Here is a 19050-nt window from a genome sequence, read left to right as displayed (position 1 = left end):
CCTTTTTCTGCTTTACTTTGCCAATTGTAAGTATAAAGAATTGGGATGAATGCAATATATTTGATACAATGGTACTGGAATGGATGGCAAACTTATTGAGTGTTGCAATTAGTTTGTACTTAATATGATCTTTGACTTAGTTTATAATTATCACTATTAATTTGAATTGCATTTTTTTTATTTTGCAAGTTTCAAGCACAACACATTTATTTTAGTTTTATATTTTCAAGTACATTAAATTAATAATGAATAATTATTACAATAATTATTATTATAACAATATAATATATAATGATAATATATAATATAATATTATATTATTATAATAATTATAAATTAATAATGAATAAATAAACAGTAAATTACCCAGAGTGGAATTATTACATGTGTGTTTATTCTGCTTTGTGGCAATGTAGCAATTTTTCGTGTTGTTCATCATGAAGTCTGAAACTTACAATGCAATTCATCCTGTAACTGAACACGTGTGATACACAACACCAGGCTCTCTTTCTTGCACACGTTTACATGCATGTGTGTGTCTTCTCTTACCCCAGCCCAGCCCAACAATGGGGAGGTGGTGTACCAGGACACCGCTGTGTACGGTGTGGTGGGCAAAGCCGTGATCTTAGAGTGCGGGCCCACCGTACCCGACATGTACATATGGAGCTTCACCAAGCCTGGCACTGAAGCCATCAAGGCAGTGGTGTACGACTTGGGCCAAGGTCCCAAGATCCAGAAACTGGCCCACACCCTCGGACAGGTGACGGTTATCTTGAAAAGTGCCGATGTCAGCATCGACAAGCTGCCCGTGGCTGCTCAAGGTCTTTACACCTGCCAGGCCTTCTATGACATTGAGAACTCACCTGTAGTCTACTACTACTATGTGCGCCTCACAGTACGAGGTAAGGCTAATCATGAGTACAATGTAGCAGTTAGCATGTGATGTCATGCTAATTAACATAAGACCAATAGAGACTATAAGGATGCTTTTGCCCTCCATAGTTCCAGTAACAAAGCCACACCTCTTGGTGAGCGATGTCTCACCAGTGGAAGGATCGACAATATGGCTACAATGTAATCTGGACAATGGGACAGGCCCCATCCAGTATGTATGGCAACAAGAAAACCGTCACGGAAACATCTCGGCGTTCGCTCAAGGCAACACCGGTGTGGTCAACGTGACGGAGGTGAACCGTAACCATACGGGCTGGTACCGTTGTCTGGCTAGCAACGCGGTCAACAGTGAGCAATCTGATCGGATATGGCTGGACATTATCTGTGAGTGGAGATGATTTTGTGAAAAAAAAACGTCTTTACTTCCACTTACCGTATTTTCCACACTATAAGGCGCACCGGATTATAAGGCGCACCTTCAATGAATGGCTCGTTTTAAAACTTTGTCTATATATAGGGCGCACCGGATTATAAGGTGCACTTTCAACGAATGGCCCATTTGAAAACTTTGTCCATATATAAATCCATATATTTGGACACGCCTGCTGTAGTGGCTCAATATCGGTCCATATATAAGGAGCACCGGATTATAAGGCGCACTGTCGGCTTTTGAGAAAATTGGAGGTTTTTAGGTGTGCCTTATAGTGCGGAAAATACGGTATAACAATTCAGAAATCTTGAGCTTCCATGGCAACAGTATAACCCATCACATAAGATTAGCTACCTTGTTCTTTATAAACATTCGCAACAGAAACGCCAGTTTCATAAAACACCTTCTTTCCATAGATGGTCCGGACATTCCTCAGATCGACGTGACGCCTTACACAGTGACCGAGAGAGGTTACTCGGCCCTAGAGAGAGAGACGGTTTCCCTGCAGTGTCAAGCTCAGTCGAACCCGCCCAGCCAGTACGTCTGGTTGTACAACAGCTCGCAGGTTTACACCGGGCCGCAGCTCACCATCACCAAAGTCCTCCGCATGCACACGGGTGACTACGCCTGCCTGGCGCAGAACACCTACCTCAACACACGCTCCAAGAAAACAATCAGCCTGACAGTTTACTGTGAGTCTGAACTTTGATAGCGAGCTTACCTACGGCCTTCTGTCTTGGTTCTGTAAATGGTAGTGGCAATGTGGCCATTTAAAGTCCAAGACAAACTGAATCTTCATTTCTGATCTTTTTAATTGCACCCTCTTCTGATTTCTTTCTCGATCGGACAACCTCCTTTATCCCTTTCAATCATATACACAAAGTTTTCCAAAACCAAAACACAGCACACTTTAAAAACACACACAGATGAGTATGGAGGTCCCCCCAGACTGGTTTGGAGCGGAGAGGAACTTGACAGGACTCTTTGGCAGGTACTTGCTGTCATGTCACAGGTGTGACAAGCGGCAATGGTCACTTTGTAAGGTTCCTGTATGCCCAGCATTGCCAACGTTGCTTTCACCCTTGCTGACTTTCTGCATCCTTCACTGCCTTGTTATGCTTCTCCCCACAGATCCACCAGATGGCTCTCCTTCCTGCTCGATGGAGCCAGTCGTGAATCACACCTCCTTGAAACTACGCTGCTCCTGGACTGGTGGTTTCCCTTCCGCCAAAGTTCACTGGGCTAACCACTTGAGACGTGCAGGAGAAGAGACAGACGAAGGGCACGACAGCGATATCTTGTTGCCGTCCCAAGATCTGTTTGGCAACAGCAGCTTGTTCACCTGCACGGGTTCTCACCTTGCACTTGAACAATCAGTGGAGTGCAGCACACGAGCATGTGAGTGGACTATGTGAACCATGTTGAGTCACAGGGATGATCCTCTCTGAAATTTTGTAAGATCCTTAATGTTTTCTCCACCAGATCTCCCTCCTTCGGAACCGGTGTGTTTAGCCTACGTGACAACCAACAAGCAGTATCTAATGTTGTCCTGTTCATGGGATGGAGGGGCACCCAATGCTTTGGTGTGGTGGGAGGGTCCGGGTGGCCGTGAAACACCCAAGCAAGACAACTCCAACATTCTGAACATTCGCTACGGCACCGCCCGCAATGGAAAACCTTACGTCTGTCATGCAAAACATCCACTTCTGGGTCAAATTAAGACCTGCTGGCTCACGTTAGGTCAGTGTTCAGAGACAAGCATGCCATGGTGCTGGAAATTTGGACTATGTACCGTATTTTCCAGACTATAAGGCGCGCCTTACGTATAGTCCGCTGCGCCTTATATATGGACTAAATTCGTAAATTTAAACTGTCCCGAAGCATTGTGTCATGAAATTAATCATAAGTGGCCCACTGAGGACTATGAATCATGAATCAAAAAGACTATGGATCATTCTTTTGTGATTATAAAGTAATTTGTTGCGTCTGAAGTTGAAATAAAAAAGATAAAATGGAGAATGATTTGGATTAAAAATCTGACATGATGCATTAATGGTGTGCCTTATAGTTCGGTGAGCCTTATATAAGGTCAAAGTTTTAAAATGGGACATTCATTGAAGGTGCGCCTTATAGTCCGATGCGCCTTATAGTCCGGAAAATACGGCAACTTCTTCTATTCTATTTACAGAAGCCCCTGTGTTGCTAACGCAGCGCAGGGTCGTGTCCGTGTACGAGGGAACCGACGTGCAACTATCTTGCAACCTGAGGGCCAACTACCTTCCCACCAGTCAGATAACATGGTTCAATAATCACGGTTTGGACATCCTGGATGCATCCAAGTACATGCTACTGCGGACATCAGCGTGGGCTAACCTGACGGTGCGAGACACAGATGAGGCTCAGGATAGCGGCGAGTACAGGTGCACCTCAAGCAACGCGGTGGGAGGAGCCGACCTCAACGTCACACTAGTAGTTAAGAGTAAGAGTCTTTTAAAGATTTCATAGAAGCAGCCACAATGTTTGCTTTGAACGGGTTTTCTTCTCAGAGCACCCCATCCCACCCAATGCCACCCTGATCAGGGTGATGTACGTTGGCCGCCTGCGGAACGAGGTGGAGCTGGAGTGGCAGATGGAAGGAGATGCCCAACAAGGCTGGACCGGATTCGTCGTGCAGCACAGAGGTCTAACCGAGCGACCGGGAAGGAGAACGAGCAACAATGAATCAATGGGGAGAACAGAAGAACGACTCAGTCCTGAAATCTGGCATGAGAACATCATCCAGGATCCTGATGTCAGGATTCACATTGTGGACAGGCTGACACCCACAGCAAAGTACCACTTCCGGGTCATGCCTTTCAACTACAGAACCATTGGGCATCCCTCTGCAGCTAAGACGCCAGGTAGATTCAAGCACAGTGGCAAAAAATTTAAATTCTAATCACACAAATGTGTATCGATTTATCAAATTGATCGCTGTCAATTAGATTTGATGTAACGGCTTAATACATGTTCTTTTGTCTTTATTCAGGTGAAAGACTCAACCATAAATCCCACACAAACACACAACACTCTTTTCTTTTACCGTCTTCCCTTCTCCTTTCATCCGTGTGTGTCTCTTTTTTTTTTGGACACCATAGTTATCAGCTATCGGGTGATTGATAGTAAAGTAGAGGTTATTATGATATTTTGTTTTGCAGCCGAGCCACGTTCCAACAACTACCCTGCTGTGATCGGTGCAGCCATTGGCGGGATGCTTTTTGCTGTCATTTGCACCGTGCTGCTGCTCATGTACATTTTCCGCAACCGCAACAACAGTCCTCGTGAGTGTCACTCACATATGCTATAGCTGATAGAAATGTCAAGAATTTAATGCATTGCCTTCTTGCAGGACTACATGACATGTTGTTTGGCCTGTGAGTATATGTTGCTTAAGTAAATAGTTTATTTTGGCTTTAGTTAACGATATTAAGGGATTGTCACGTTTTCCGCTTCCAGGCGTCACAGCCAATCGAGGGAGAACATTAATTTCCCGGAGGATGAGGGGGTCAGTGAGGCGGAGGGCGGCGGCATACCAGAAATGGGCAGCTCATCCAGCCAAGGCAAGATGGACAAGTAATGCTTAAAAATGTCACACAAGGCCAAAAAAAAATGTAAATGGGAGACTATTAAAGCGCAATGATTAACATAATGACTCCTTTTGGCAATTATGATAATCGGAATCTTGTTTAATAGAAATAATTTTTTGAATAACATATACATACAACTGCAGGCAAATTTTTAAAAGCAAGATTGATCATCATAATTCTGTAGTTTTAACCAGTTTGATGATATTTAATTTCTTTCAATGCAGTTGAATCCTGTATTGTATTATGATTGTGATTATTTTGTGCAGGTCTGAAAATACCTCGTGCGGCTTCACCCTTGGCCGCCGCCGACCCGGCCCCTCCCATGGGGGACAACGAACCCGTCAATGTCACCATCACCGTCCAGGCGACTGGCTCCTGAAGCATATTACTCGCAAAGTCATAGTAGTCTTCATTTTTTTTGTGGCTTCCAAAATTACATCCTGTCCATTTTTTTCCATCTTAAGCCTGAAATTTGCAGTTTGAACTCTCTTTAAAAAAAAAAGTCACTGTAACTGTAAAGTAATTTATTTAGTAATCAAAATTTTGAACAGTAACAACATAAAAACAAATCAGTCATATTAAGAGTTGTTGACTGAGAACATTTTTCTTGTAAAAACATGACAACAGGAAACGGGGAACACAAACAATAAAACTCATAAGAAACGAGAACAATTAAATACATAACATTAACAAGTTAACAGCTATTTACCAACAGTTCCTGTTTATCGCAAATGGCCTCAAGTGCCAGGAAAGACGATCTTCTGAGTGCAGACGATGTCGCACAGCTTCTGCTTTAACTTCAAGAAAAGACGTTTGAACTCCAGGCCGTCACCCTGTACGCATGATAGTGTGTCAACTACTTTTCATTCTGCTTTATGCGATCAGTAAAAATAGAGATTAAAACCCACCTTGGACAGTCTAAAGTCTAACAGCACATTCTGATTCATATCGAGCAAGTAGACTTTGAAAATGAGTTTGTTATTGCGTTTGTCCAGTGTACTGACAGTCACCTGAGGAGGCAAAAATGGGATTAAAATTTCAATCACAAACATTCTCACACATTCCATGTTGTAAAATCTCAATTGTGCTTTACCAACCACTGTATGAGGCTACGTTTACACTAACTATATTTCAAGCGGCCATGTCAGACCAGTAGACATCACTGGATGGGCAAATGAGATTGCCGTGAATTCCCGTTGAGATGTTTATAAACTGTCCAAACCTTTTCCATGGCAGCAACTAAACCTGATATAATCTGGAGCCAGCTAGGTTTCCTTTTTTTTGGGTGGGGGGGGGGGGTGATTAGTGAATTAGTTCTAGACATAGAAATATGATATTGCTAAATATAAAAAGAGAAAATATTTAGCGACGCCCAAAACCAACAGGTGCACACCTCGGTTCGAATAGTTTGGGGAGTTTTCATTCTAATCTATTTTTTATTCGTTTTAGAGCAGTTCTGTAATTTTTTTTTTCAATTTGACTTTGTTATTTCATTAATTTCCCTCAACTATTACAACCTCGGTGCGCACTTTCACCAACATTTAGGAAACAGACAAACAATAACATGCAAATGAACACTTGAACGCATGCGGACACACATAAGCATGCAGACACACATTTAATCACACAAACATAGGGAGGGAACCTCACTCTATTTTTACACCGCTTTCTTATCCTTTCACAACTCGTTTTCTGTCTCTTGGCAATGGGTAAAAGCAGAATTCTAATGATGCCCTCTGTCTGCCGCTGCACAAAAATGACCACAGGATTATGAATCATGAAGTCTAAAATTCCTTATTAAAAGCACACCTGGAAGTAGGGATGTTCAATTTTTGTTTTTCAGACCAATACCAGTATGAGTACTACTTCTCGAGTAGTAGCGGCCGATACCAAGGTTTCCACTACCGAGGTCTGATACCCTAAAAAAAGACTAATTCGGTATCGATAGCTGGTATCGGTACTCGCTCATCCCTATTTAATAGCCTAAACCCAAATGCTTCCAAGTTATCGAATTAAAATGGACGCTGTAAATAAAACATTTTCGTGCACATGCCTGATTGTAAATTAAGCATTTGCGTATACGTACGTGATTGTCGCAGGTGAGTTTGTAGACGAGGGTCATGCTATCGCAGGCGTCTTTCAGCAAAGTCAGGGAGGTGTGAGCATCCACGGAGGTGAAGAAACGTGTCATTCGGCGGACTAATCTTTGCCACGGTGTCTGCGCCCACAAAGAAGCGATGCAATTGTGAAATGTTTTGGCGAAAGATTGGGAAATACTGCCCTAGAGGTGAATTGAAGGACTTGGACTCACCTGACTGGCTCCCGGCGTTCCCACTAGCTGACTGCCCAGCAGCATATGCTCGGGTTTGGTCGGTTGGGAGAAGCTGACTTGGCCGTTGGACTTGCCGTCGAGCAGCATGCCTTCCCAACCTCCCACGGCGAGGTCGGGCTGGGAGCTAGAGACCTGGATCTTGTCGTTGCTGCACAGACAAACCCGTAATGTTGGCGTTAAGAGCACACAAAAAGTATCTCAAGAAAACAAGACGCATTTACCTGCTGGCTCGAGGGATGACTTCGAGATCGGATCGTTGGTGTTTGTTGGGATTTGAGCTTGAAGAACTTGGTGGCTGCTTAACACCTGCAAAAAAAAAAAAAATCCTGATTAGAAATGGAACTGTTAAATCACGGGCTTCTTTAAGACATACCTTCAGTGAACCAGCGGTCTTTCTTAATTTCCTCAATGGTGATGCGCATTTCTGGCGTGGCCATGAGTAATTTGGATAACAAACCTGAAAAAAGAAAATGCGATGACACACAAATTGGCCAATGTACACATTGAGGACTTACAGAGAGGTGCTGGCTGTATTTTCTTCCAGGGATACGTGTAGGTTTTCTTGTTAAGCCAATCCAAATATTCCTGACAGGTTTCAGCTGGTTGGTCCCATGGCAGTTCTAGAGGGAAGAAGAACAGAAGCTTGGAAGTCAGAATCAGAAAAGCCTTTTGTGAGCACGGTTCAATTGGTTTCCTTACCTCCAGCCAGCATTGCAGTCAGCACGATACCACAAGACCAGATATCTGCAGGTTGAGCTTTGTACTGAGTTTTGCTCAACAGTTCCGGGGCGACATAAGGGAGAGTCCCGCAGAGACGATTCATTGGCCGCTCTCTTCCTTTGAAGCGAAACATCGTCGCCAGGCCAAAATCTGTCAGCTTGATGTTGTCTGGAAGACCAAAGCGCAGTAGGCATTTTTACCTACTGCATGCAGCATTTTCATATAGTGACGATTTCTAACCTTTGTCATCCAGCAGAATATTCTCTGGCTTTATGTCTCGGTGCGTGATGCCAATTTTGTGGAGGTACTCCTGCAAATAGCACAACGTGAGATTTCAATAAAAGCAGGAAGAAGGAGGTCACATGATCAACACAAACTCACCACAGCCGATAAAAGTTGCTGGAAAAATCCGTGTGCATCTTTCTCATCCATTCCAACATCCGGCTCTAAAGACAGAAATTTGATTAGCAATGATGCAAAAAGTTATGATAACTAATACAAGAGGCAGCCTTTCGAAAATAAAGACTTTCGTGAATTAAATTTCAGCTGTCTCACCAATTCGGTCAAACAGCTCGCCTCCTATGCAGTACTCCAAAAAGAGGAAGACAATATTTCCTTCTTTACGATGTCCAAAGAAACGCACAATGTTGCAGTGTTTCAGCATCTGGAAAAAAATAAATCACACATTTATCAATTGACTTCACTGAAATGCTTCACGGGTCGCATCGGAGGTCACATCCTGCCTTGTGCACGCAGATCTCTTTCTTCACATTTTCCGCACATTCTTCACCCTGCAAGGTGTCGATCACCTTGACTGCAACCGCCTCCCCCGTCTGTCTGTTCACCAGAAGCTTCACTCTAACCACATGGACAGAAAGGAACATTAAAAAAACAATCAATAGAAGTGATTACTGGCCAGCTCTTTGAAGTCTTGGAATAATTGATTATTTTGACACTTTTATTTGCCGTTTTATTTATTTGCCGATTATTTTGATTTCCTGTAACCAAGCACTTGACAAAAATATGAAGATAATCCAAATTTAACAGCTATCTTGTTTGCAGCGGTTAGAGATTAAAGAGGAGAGATTCAGATTCTCCTATCACCAGTGGATCAAAGGTGTCATGATCACTTCTCAACCAAAGCTGCCTGAAATCAGGCTACAATAATAATTAAAGAGGTGAAACAATAATAAAAAGATTCCTACTCTCCATAAGCTCCTTCACCAAGTGTCTGAACAAGATCCCAGTCCTGCACAAACGGCACAGCCATACTAAAAAGAGAAACAAACATTAGTATTACTTAAACTGTAATTTTGTAACATAACAACAACAACAACTAAAATAAAGTTGATTTTGCTTTTTGAGGAGACACGTACCTGCATAAATCAGTGGTGCTTGCCCGATTTCAAAGTTTTAACTGACGTTTAAGGCGCATCACCCTCACTGAAGAAGTCAACAAACGAATTGGCGCGCTGTTATTTTGTTAACGCCTACATCCGCCTTTCGATACTTCCGTTTCCGTTTTCATTGGCTTTCCTCGTTGTGCTGCGTTCGTTTTTTTAAACATTACAATCGAGGGAAATATTATATTTTATGTAGATGCCACATTTTTAACCCGACATAATTGTTTTAGTACATTACAATTTTTTTCAAATGTATATTTTTACAAACCCCCCAAATGTAAATATAACGGAATTTCACCAGGCTGGTAGTATGACGTAGGAAAGAGTTGATGACGTCTTCATCCTTTAATGATTAAAGGATGAAAGGTAGTAGTTTGATGCTTGCTCTTTAAACAATCCCTTTTGTTGTGAAGAGTATTCCTATAAGTCCCTTTTGTGATTTTCCACCTTCTTAATTAATAAGGTTTATGCATAAAATGTTGTTAATCATTATTTAAGGGACCGTCAGGGACATGATTTAGAATGACCTCTCACTCACTACTTAAACACTTACACAGAACTGTAAGAGTTAATTAATGGTCTTTTGCCTTTATTTACCTTTCGGTTTTAAAAGGTTGTGTTTTTTTCCATGGTTTACTGTGCCAAATGTTGGAGGAAAAGAAGGATCAGGGGATTTCCAGGAGGGTCAGTTGAACCCTGGCAGTGTGCGATCAATACCTGGATCAGCGTGTAAACAAATCCATGATCAAATACGACTCCAATTTTGGGAAATGATGAGCCGAGTGTACTTCGGAATTCTACTTCGGAAATACAGAATGACAAGATGATCTAATTAATACAAAAGTGGGCTTCATTTGGAACGCAAAACCAATTACCCACTATTAAAGTTTCCCTTTATCCAAATATTTGACTCCAGTGTATGCCCAACACAGCATTATAAGCTACTGATTAATATTTCCAAACCAAAATAAAAACTTTTACTTTCATTTTGACCGTATTGATGAATATAAATGAATAATACACGTTGCAATATTATAGAATTTTCAGAGTCATCACTCCCAGTCACTAATATTGATTGAATTCTATTTGTCCTAAAGTTAATAAATAACGTCTCGATTTTGCCTTGTGGCTGTGTGAGTTGATATAAGCCCATCTCCTGCTAAACGTTTTATTTTTTCAGTTCCTCGCTTGTTGAAGTTTCCAACATGCAGCTATCTAATCACCGTCTTCCCTGTGTGACACTTTTGTGTCTCCTAATAGGTGAGCTAAAATGGAAATCAAATCTTGATCAAAGATTTCGAGATCTGCGGTCAGATTTATAAATATCACATGTGGCCTATTAACATTGTTTTCCATTTCAGCGGGCCAAGTATGGTGCGATTGTTCCGAGGACAACATGCAAATAGAGGGAGGTCATTACACACTGACCAAGGGACTAAATACAGGCAGCATGCTGGTCTACCACTGTGATGAGGGTTTCTACCCATATCCCTCCAGAAGACGCGTGTGCCAGCTCACTGGCACATGGAGCGAACAGCCCCAAGCATCTAAACCTCAGACGTGCAGGGGTGAGTAACGCCAACATGATGCTTTTCTCCACATTTAATCTGACTCCCCGTTTCTCTGTAGTGGTTGAATGCCCGAACCCCATGGTGCTGATGCACGGCAGCGTTTATCCTCCTCAGGAAAAATACTTAGTATATAACGAAACCACATATGAGTGCTACCACGGCTACACATTACGAGGTTCGGCCAGGCGGGAGTGCTTACCAAACGGCAAGTGGAGTGGCTCCACTCCTATCTGCAGCCGTGACTGTGAGTGCACTTCTATGAGTTTGATCTTTTGAAAACAGTCGAGACACAAAGTGGAAATTTAATGTATGAAGTCCATGGTTCTGTTACCACTTGTGGGATAAGGGTACTCTAGTGCAGGGGTGTCAAACTTATTTTTTGTCGCGGGCCGTATTGTCGTCATAGTTTCCTTTGGAGGGCCGTGATGACTGTCAAGCCAAATAAATGCATGAACGCTTCATATTATAAACTGACAAATAACTCTTTTTCAAATCAGACGAGTAAAAACTGGTCAAATATTAAAAAAAAGATGATTTTTAAAATTAAAGTCCATTTGCAATTTTAGTAATGAAATTTGATGCACTAATTGTCTTTGCGGGCCACATAAAATGATGTGGCGGGCCGTATCTGGCCCCCGGGCCTTGACTTTGACACCTGTGCTCTAGTGGTGCATAAAAAGAATCACTGTCTCGGTACATTTATTTACAATCTAAAACATTTATTTGTGTTAACATAATTTTTTACTTCAATGAGCAGCTGAATAGTTTTCCAATATTAGTGTGGTGGGTGAGTAGTGTATTTTAGTTTTATTTAATTTTATTTCACAATTGTGTAACAGCTAACAGTAACTATGACTAATTTAATTAACTAATTTTCTATGAACGAAATCTGTATTGAAATGTCAAATAGCATTACAAAACAAATGACTGTTCAACATTATCAGGCTTACTTCCATATTTATATTAATTTTTGCTGCATTTGAACTTATCACACACACAGCGGGAAGTGATTGCACCGATCCCGGGATTCCAGCTGGCGCTTTGAGAACCGGGAATTCATTCCACCTTGACGACAAAGTGAAATACAGATGCAGCAGCAATATGTTTCTGGTGGGCTCCAGCGAGCGAGTGTGCCTGGAGAACGGCCAGTGGACTGGCACGGAACCAACTTGCTACTGTAAGACACACACTGTCACACTTATAGTATTTGACTCTTTTACATGGCCTAAACATATTCTGCACTTGAGAGGATTCTTTTAAAATGATAAAATTATTTTCAAATGAACATTAGATTTGCCTTATGCTTTTTATCAGTGTGCGCAACACCTTGTTGGTAACATGCCAGAGTACATAGTACATGTTGCAAACATCTTGTCCTAGTGGGTGACATCATGACACCCGCCCCCAATAAAATTATATTCTGAGTAAGCCAAGTTCAAGTGTAGCATTAGAATGAGGTCATGGGCAATATTGATTATGATTCATTATTTTGTTAGCTGACTAATAACCTATGTAGAAAATTCCACATGCCAGTTTGTTTTTGTATACGAGATAGTCTCTTTAATAAAATGCTATTATTCGTCTTTCCATTCGTTATCGGAAACAATCAACTGTAATTCATTTGGCGTTGAAGTTTATTTTTGAACATGAGCTCAACCAAACACAAAATCATTTTTTCCCATAATTTCATGTTATGCCAAGAAGACAAATAAATCAACATGTTCAAAAAAGGAGAAGGAAGAAGCTATTGCTTGTTTTTTTTCCTACCCCTTTTATACGTCATAATTCTTAACATGGTTGCTGATTAGTTTTTTCGAGGTACAGAAACGGTTGATTTATCGGCGGAAGATAATTTGGGAAATGAAAAACAGTTTATACAATAATATTCTGGAAAGAAAAATAAATAAATAAAAATATGAACTATATAGCTGAAAACAGACAAGCAAAAGAGTTACTATAGTTTTTTAGTGTAATTTTTTTTAGATGTGCTTTGAATTGGGAAATGTGTTTACTTTCTTTATGTCTTTAAATCCTCAGATGATTACACATATGATACTCCGTGGGAAGTTTCCGAGGCTTTTGGTGGCTCAATTAAAAGTAGTCTCACCACTTTGGAGCCCACAGGTAAGAGGAATTTATGAATCACACTAAAATGGAAAGCTATGATATTGTGATTGACATGTGTTTAAAATTTGTCCCGAAACAAGATTGTTGATTTTTTTTTTAACCATTTAGACGACACACAGGAGGGCAGAAAAATTCGGGTTTCAAAAAATGGAACACTCAACATCTACATTGGTTTGGATATTTCTGAGAGCATTGAAGAAAAACACTTCAATGACGCCAGGGAGACTATAACTAAACTCATCTCTAAGGTAACACCCACCCCCCAACAAAAAACACATTTTTGTTTTTGATTATAATATAAATGAAGTTTACGAGCATCATAAAAAGAGTATGTTGAAAATTGTTAGCACTATCTCTATGATGGCGTCTTTTTTAATATGCTGAACTTGAAGAGTCAGCAAATGTGCTGCAGGTTTAAGAGATGCAAGTTAGATCGGGGATCTGCTTTTGTTTAAATAGGGAGTTTCTGCTGAGCACGTATATGCTGACTTACAAAAACACCACCGTGATTTAGTGGGTGCCACATTTAATCAATTAGTCCACATTTGGAGGTACAAAAAAAAAATGCATTATGTTTGACAGATCATCAGCAGCATTCATTTCTAGTCAATGTTCAAATTTTCATATGCAGAACAAAATTTTTATTATTACTGTTATTGCCGTTGTTAATGATGACAATTGTGTGAAAGCAGTTACATGTCCGGCACCATCGGGAGAACATTTTGCCATGTTCAAAAGCGGGTCTCATTCCATTTAGCTGTCAAGGCAGTCTCCCATTACGAGTGCATTTAATTATGAATTACTGTATGCATTATAATCTTTTTGGCCCGAGTCCTTTGGCATGTTTTCAACGCGGCCGGCAGGATGCTATTTCGGCTACTAATTGCCTCATTTACAAAGTAACAATTAGTGAAGATGGGGAACATATTTTCCGGCAATTTTCTCACACTTGTCTGCCCATTACTAAACCTAATTGGACCCCCCCCCCCTCTCCCCCAACGCAGATTTCATCTTTTCCTATCTCTCCAAACTACGAGGTTGTATTTTTCTCCTCTGAAATATTTGAAGTTGTCAATATTGTGGATTTCATCGACGGCAATGTTCAGCTGAACACCGTGAAGACAGAACTGGAAAACTTTAAAATAGGCAGTGAGTGGGCCGACAGATCAATATCTGAAAATGGGCTTTAGTCGACTGCTTGGTTTTGAGATGTTTTTGTTGTTCCCCACTCAAAGCTGGAAACACAGCTGGAACGGATCTCAATCTGGTCTTCACGACCTTCTTGAATCGGATGGCGGAAATAAAGCAGATAAAAGGGGAAGAGGCCTTTAAGGATCACCGTCACGTCATCATTCTTTTTACAGATGGTAATTTCATCTATTGCGTAAAAATCTGATGCTAAATAGTGTCATTCCTTGAGATCAATCTAACAATTGTGTTTTGATTCACACACAGGTGCCTACAACATGGGTGGGTCACCTGAGTTGACAGTGAGAAAAATCAAGAATCTGGTCTACATGGACTCCAATTATAAGAAAGAACCCTTAAGAGCAGAGTTCTTGGGTGAGTTGGCCTTAGCTCCGATGGTTTTGAGTCCAATCTGAATTTTGGGTCTTTCTTTCAGACATTTATATTTTCGCCATCGGGGCGCAGATCTTTGACGATGACTTGGAGCCTCTGGTCACCGGGACGGGTGGCAACCATTACTTCCGGCTGCAAAACATAAAACAATTGCAAAAGACATTTGATGACATCATCGGTGAGTTTTGGATTTTTGCTTTGTGGTTTTTTTTTGCTTCCACCTCACCTCCGTTACTTTGTGTAACTCAGTAATACAAATATTTTTTAATTGTCATTTCTTCTAATAGTATTACCGTATTTTCCAGACTATAAGGCGCACCTAAAAACCTCAAATTTTCTCAAAAGCCGACCGTGCGCCTTATAGTCCGGTGCGCCTTATATATGGACCAAATCCCTAAATTTAAACTGGCCCGAAGCATTGTGTCATGAAATCAATCACAAGTGGCCTGCTGAAGACTATGAATCGTGAATCAAAAAGACTATGGATCATTATTTTGTGATTATAAAGTAATTTGTTGAAGTTGAAATAAAAAAGATAAAATGGAAAATGATTTGATTTGGATGAAAAATCCGACATGATGCATTAATGGTGCTGTTTATAGTCCGGTGCGCCTTATATAAGGATATTATAGTCCGGAAAATACGGTAAATGAAATTGTGAACCATCGGTTCTGATCCACTTTCAGATGAGGGCGATGTCCAAGGCACGTGTGGTCTTCACAAGGATTATACCACCACTGAAAAAAGGGAAAACTATCCATGGGCAGCGCTGATTGTTGTCCAGGTGAAAAATGAAGAACTTTTCTGGTTTTTATTTTTTTCCCCTGCTGCAGTACCTTTGTGGACTGAATCTAATTTGTGTTTGACTGATATTTTAAGAACAATGGTAGAGTGATGAATTGTATGGGCTCTCTGGTGACGCCCATGTTCATCTTGACCGCCGCTCACTGCTTCACATTTGAAGATTTGCCCAAACACATCACAGTTGACATCAACGACGGACAAGGCAGAAGTAAGATGACCCCGGTTGACCCTTTATCATTTTGCATTGTATTGTAAATCACGGTTCATTTGCCATTATCACAGATTTTTTTTTTTTTGGGGGGGGGAATTCATCTATGGAAATTTAAGTTTTTTGTAAGATTTGGTTTCCATCTTTCTATCTCCGACAGCAAAAAGAGTCAAGAATTTCTTTTTACACCCAAAGTTCAACGTCAGCGCCAAAGTGAAGGAGGGCGTGAAGGAATTTTACGACTACGACGTGGCTCTCATACAACTTACCGAATTTGTTAAAATCTCCACACTGGTCAGGTACAATATCATTTACTTGTGATATGAAAAAAGTCACATTTGTGAAATTGTTGGCAATATTGTCCTCTCTTCTTGTTTAGACCAATTTGCATACCCTGTACCCAGGAGACTAGTAATGCTCTAAAACTGGTTGGTGAATCCACCTGCGCACAACAAGGTAACTAAAGTAACAAAATAATTCTAGCGCAACACGTGAAACAATTTTTTTTTTAAATCACAGTTTTGAGTTGTGGTCTATTGGCTTAATATTATAAAAGAAATAGTCATAAATATCTGGGGCAATCAAAAGTACTTCACTATTTAGTATATCTTTTTATTGTTTTGTAACAATAAATACAAAATTGTCTGTGTCTCAAACTACAGAGCAGCTACTTTTAAAGAATATGGAAAAACTTACATTCCTGACACGCAGTAAGAGACTATGGGTAGATGAAAAACACGTCCATGCTAAACTCGGCGATAAGGTGAGTTCTTAACAACTAGTGTTTGTAAAAATTCCCTTGAGCTGATTTGATTTTCCTGTTGCGCAACGCAGAGGGATGAATGCATTCAACATGCATTGAAGGCACCGGGAATGACAACAAAAAACGCCGAGGTTCCCGTGACGGCCAACTTCCTGTGCACTGGTGGTTTGATTCCCTTCAGAGATCATATAGCATGTACAGGTAGGTTGACATGATTTTTTTTTTCCACATAGTTATGGAATGCTATTTTCCACTGAGGAATGTCATTTGATGCAGGTGACTCAGGAGGTGCTGTCTTCAAGAACTTTGAGCATCGCACGGTGCAGGTGAGGAACATAAAAGACATATTTTTGGGTAAAAAAAAAAAAAAAAGTTTAGGTTAGGTACCAAGATATCTGCTTTACAGTTAAGAGAAGAGGTTCAACCTTTTAATGTATGGACGAATATATACCGTATTTTCCGGACTATAAGGGGCACCGGAATATAAGGTGCACCTTCAATGAATGGGCCATTTTAAAACTTTGTCCTTATATAAGGCGCACCGGACTATAGGGCGCACCATTAATGCATCATGTCAGATTTTTAATACAAATCAAATCATTTTCCATTTGATCTTTTTTATTTCAACTTCAGATGCAACAAATTACTGTATAATCACAAAATAATGATCCAGTCTTTTTGATTCATGATTCATAGTCTTCAGCGAGCCACTTATGATTGATTTCAGGACACAATGCTTCGGGCCAGTTTAAATTTAGGAATTTGGTCCATATATAACGCTCACCGGACTATAAGGTGCACTGTCGGCTTTTGAGAAAATTTGAGGTTTTTAGGTGCGCCTTATAGTCTGGAAAATACGGTAATAAATGGACCAATTTGTTCTTTCTCTCCAGATCGGGCTGGTCAGCTGGGGAAGCAAAAATCTGTGCAAAGGCGGCGGTGTGGTCAACTCGGATGCGGACTCCCGAGATTTCCACATCAATGTTTTCAAGGTTGTACCTTTCCTCAAATCTATCCTTGGAAACGACAACCAGGATGATTTTGCACCGCTGGAGTTTTTGAAGAACTAAATGCTAAACGGTTTGAAAAATGCTGTGACGTGACATATGAAATTAAAGTCATGGTTTGAATATAATTAAGAAATGTACCACGCAAGAGCGAACGTGAAGATCAAGCTGTAACGGTGTCATTTAGATTGTTGATTTGATGTTTTATGTTTTTTTTGGATTACAATATATTTTGAACACTTTGGTCTTTGTTTAATTTGGACATCAGAGTTCAAACATTTCCATTCTCTAATTGGCTTTGCTCTGTGTCATCAGCCAATCAGCTTCTTCCCTGCTGATCCTTCCCATCCATGGCCAGAGTTCTTGTTCAAAATATTGCATTGGTGAGATTTTCAGGTGCACCTACATCATCTTCAACAGTTTCCTTAACAACCGGTCGTTTATCAACTCGCAAACAGGAATGCGTCATGGAGTTACCATAACGTTCCATTAAAAGGCTTTTACGTCCGCTGATGGAGAGTTCCGACTCTCTTTTTGGGTCACCGAATCGAGGGTTGTTTCTTACGCATTGCGGACGCCACATCTGGTGGCGTGCCAACTCGCATTATTCAAATCTAATTTAGTGGAAAGTACTTTTGGTTGGCGCGCAAAACAGTTTTGTCTGTCTGTGGTGCAAATCAGCACTACGTGGTTTTTGTGTGCGTCTTCGTGTTTTACGACGCCCGCGTTGCATTACAAAAGATGCGAGTTTATAGCTTCGAATAAGCTTATTTAATCAGCTGACCATTATGCTGTCATGGTTTGACTCGGTGGGAAAAAAAAAAGAGTACACTTAACAATCCTCCCTAAATGTCATGTGGTGAATTTTCCTTCTGAGTCCCACCCCGTTTTTTCTATGTGTGGGTGATGTACGGGGACCATTCCCACGGGAGCATTCATCTAGATTCCCTTTAACTAATTAGGATGGAGGGAAGAGGAGGTCAACGGGACGGCCTGAGACAGAGCATGTGTGCACCACCACGTGAGTCTTAATTGAATGAAAGCTCCTCAGATGTTGTAAACAAGAAGGGTTCCGTTGTCTTCTGCTTTATAGTCCACCTGCTAACCTCAACGTGACACCCTCCAATGTAAACCCCAGAGTGGAATCGATCAAACATAACGGGATTAGCAGTTGCAGCAGTTCTTACCCATAGTTCGTGTTCCTCGCCAACTCACCCAGCGGATTCCTGATGAAGCATCCTCAAAGTCCGCTTGATGTCTCCCTGCTGCTCCTAAATCAACCTTATAGGCCATTTTAGAAATGACTCCCATCAGGAAGTGCATACATTCTCTTTTCCGCCATTTGTGCTGAGAAATGTATGAGCTAGCATCAATAGCTGCTGATCCTTGTTATTATCAAATTGGCAAGTTTGAGAACAAAATGATGGACTGATGCTAAATTAGCTGACATCAATAGAAGAATAGACTGGTTATACAACTTGCTATCTGACTCTCATCTAAGCAAAAAAAAAAATTATAATTCACATTACCCAAAAGCTTAGGGCTGATGAAATTCTAGCAGATCATTTTCACGTAACACCTTTG

The 19050-nt window shown here is 40.9% G+C and overlaps 3 protein-coding genes across 3 annotated transcripts; 2 read left to right on the top strand and 1 right to left on the bottom strand.

The window, feature by feature from the left end:
- The first annotated feature begins 529 nt into the window (after window positions 1-529).
- On the top strand, window positions 530-5522 carry LOC133168516 (V-set and immunoglobulin domain-containing protein 10-like 2). Its single transcript, XM_061300128.1, has 11 exons — window positions 530-902; window positions 1003-1278; window positions 1741-2016; window positions 2456-2722; window positions 2807-3064; window positions 3513-3803; window positions 3871-4224; window positions 4522-4644; window positions 4713-4737; window positions 4820-4929; window positions 5217-5522. The coding sequence occupies exons 1-11, from the start codon at window positions 530-532 to the stop codon at window positions 5327-5329; spliced, it is 2466 nt and encodes an 821-aa protein (XP_061156112.1). The 3' UTR covers window positions 5330-5522.
- On the bottom strand, window positions 5460-9508 carry chek1 (checkpoint kinase 1). The gene is made up of 14 exons (XM_061298681.1): window positions 9379-9508; window positions 9208-9273; window positions 8746-8860; window positions 8558-8666; window positions 8384-8448; window positions 8243-8312; window positions 7982-8170; window positions 7798-7902; window positions 7656-7739; window positions 7504-7588; window positions 7262-7430; window positions 7037-7168; window positions 5859-5960; window positions 5460-5783 (listed from the first exon to the last, which is right to left on the bottom strand). The coding sequence occupies exons 2-14, from the start codon at window positions 9270-9272 to the stop codon at window positions 5688-5690; spliced, it is 1386 nt and encodes a 461-aa protein (XP_061154665.1). The 5' UTR covers window position 9273; window positions 9379-9508; the 3' UTR covers window positions 5460-5687.
- A 1015-nt stretch (window positions 9509-10523) lies between these two features.
- LOC133167732 (complement factor B-like) lies at window positions 10524-17705 on the top strand. The gene is made up of 18 exons (XM_061298636.1): window positions 10524-10665; window positions 10767-10973; window positions 11035-11220; window positions 11977-12153; window positions 13014-13100; window positions 13212-13351; window positions 14108-14252; window positions 14339-14470; window positions 14559-14666; window positions 14728-14862; window positions 15371-15468; window positions 15564-15696; window positions 15857-15995; window positions 16076-16152; window positions 16359-16459; window positions 16531-16660; window positions 16736-16785; window positions 17353-17705. Exons 1-18 carry the CDS (start codon window positions 10611-10613, stop codon window positions 17527-17529), a joined length of 2277 nt encoding a protein of 758 aa, XP_061154620.1. The 5' UTR covers window positions 10524-10610; the 3' UTR covers window positions 17530-17705.
- The last annotated feature ends 1345 nt before the right edge of the window (window positions 17706-19050 follow it).

The sequence above is a fragment of the Syngnathus typhle genome, linkage group LG15 (genome assembly GCF_033458585.1).
Source record: "Syngnathus typhle isolate RoL2023-S1 ecotype Sweden linkage group LG15, RoL_Styp_1.0, whole genome shotgun sequence".
NCBI classification, from domain to species: domain Eukaryota; kingdom Metazoa; phylum Chordata; class Actinopteri; order Syngnathiformes; family Syngnathidae; genus Syngnathus; species Syngnathus typhle.
This window is presented reverse-complemented; position numbering and strand designations above follow the sequence as displayed.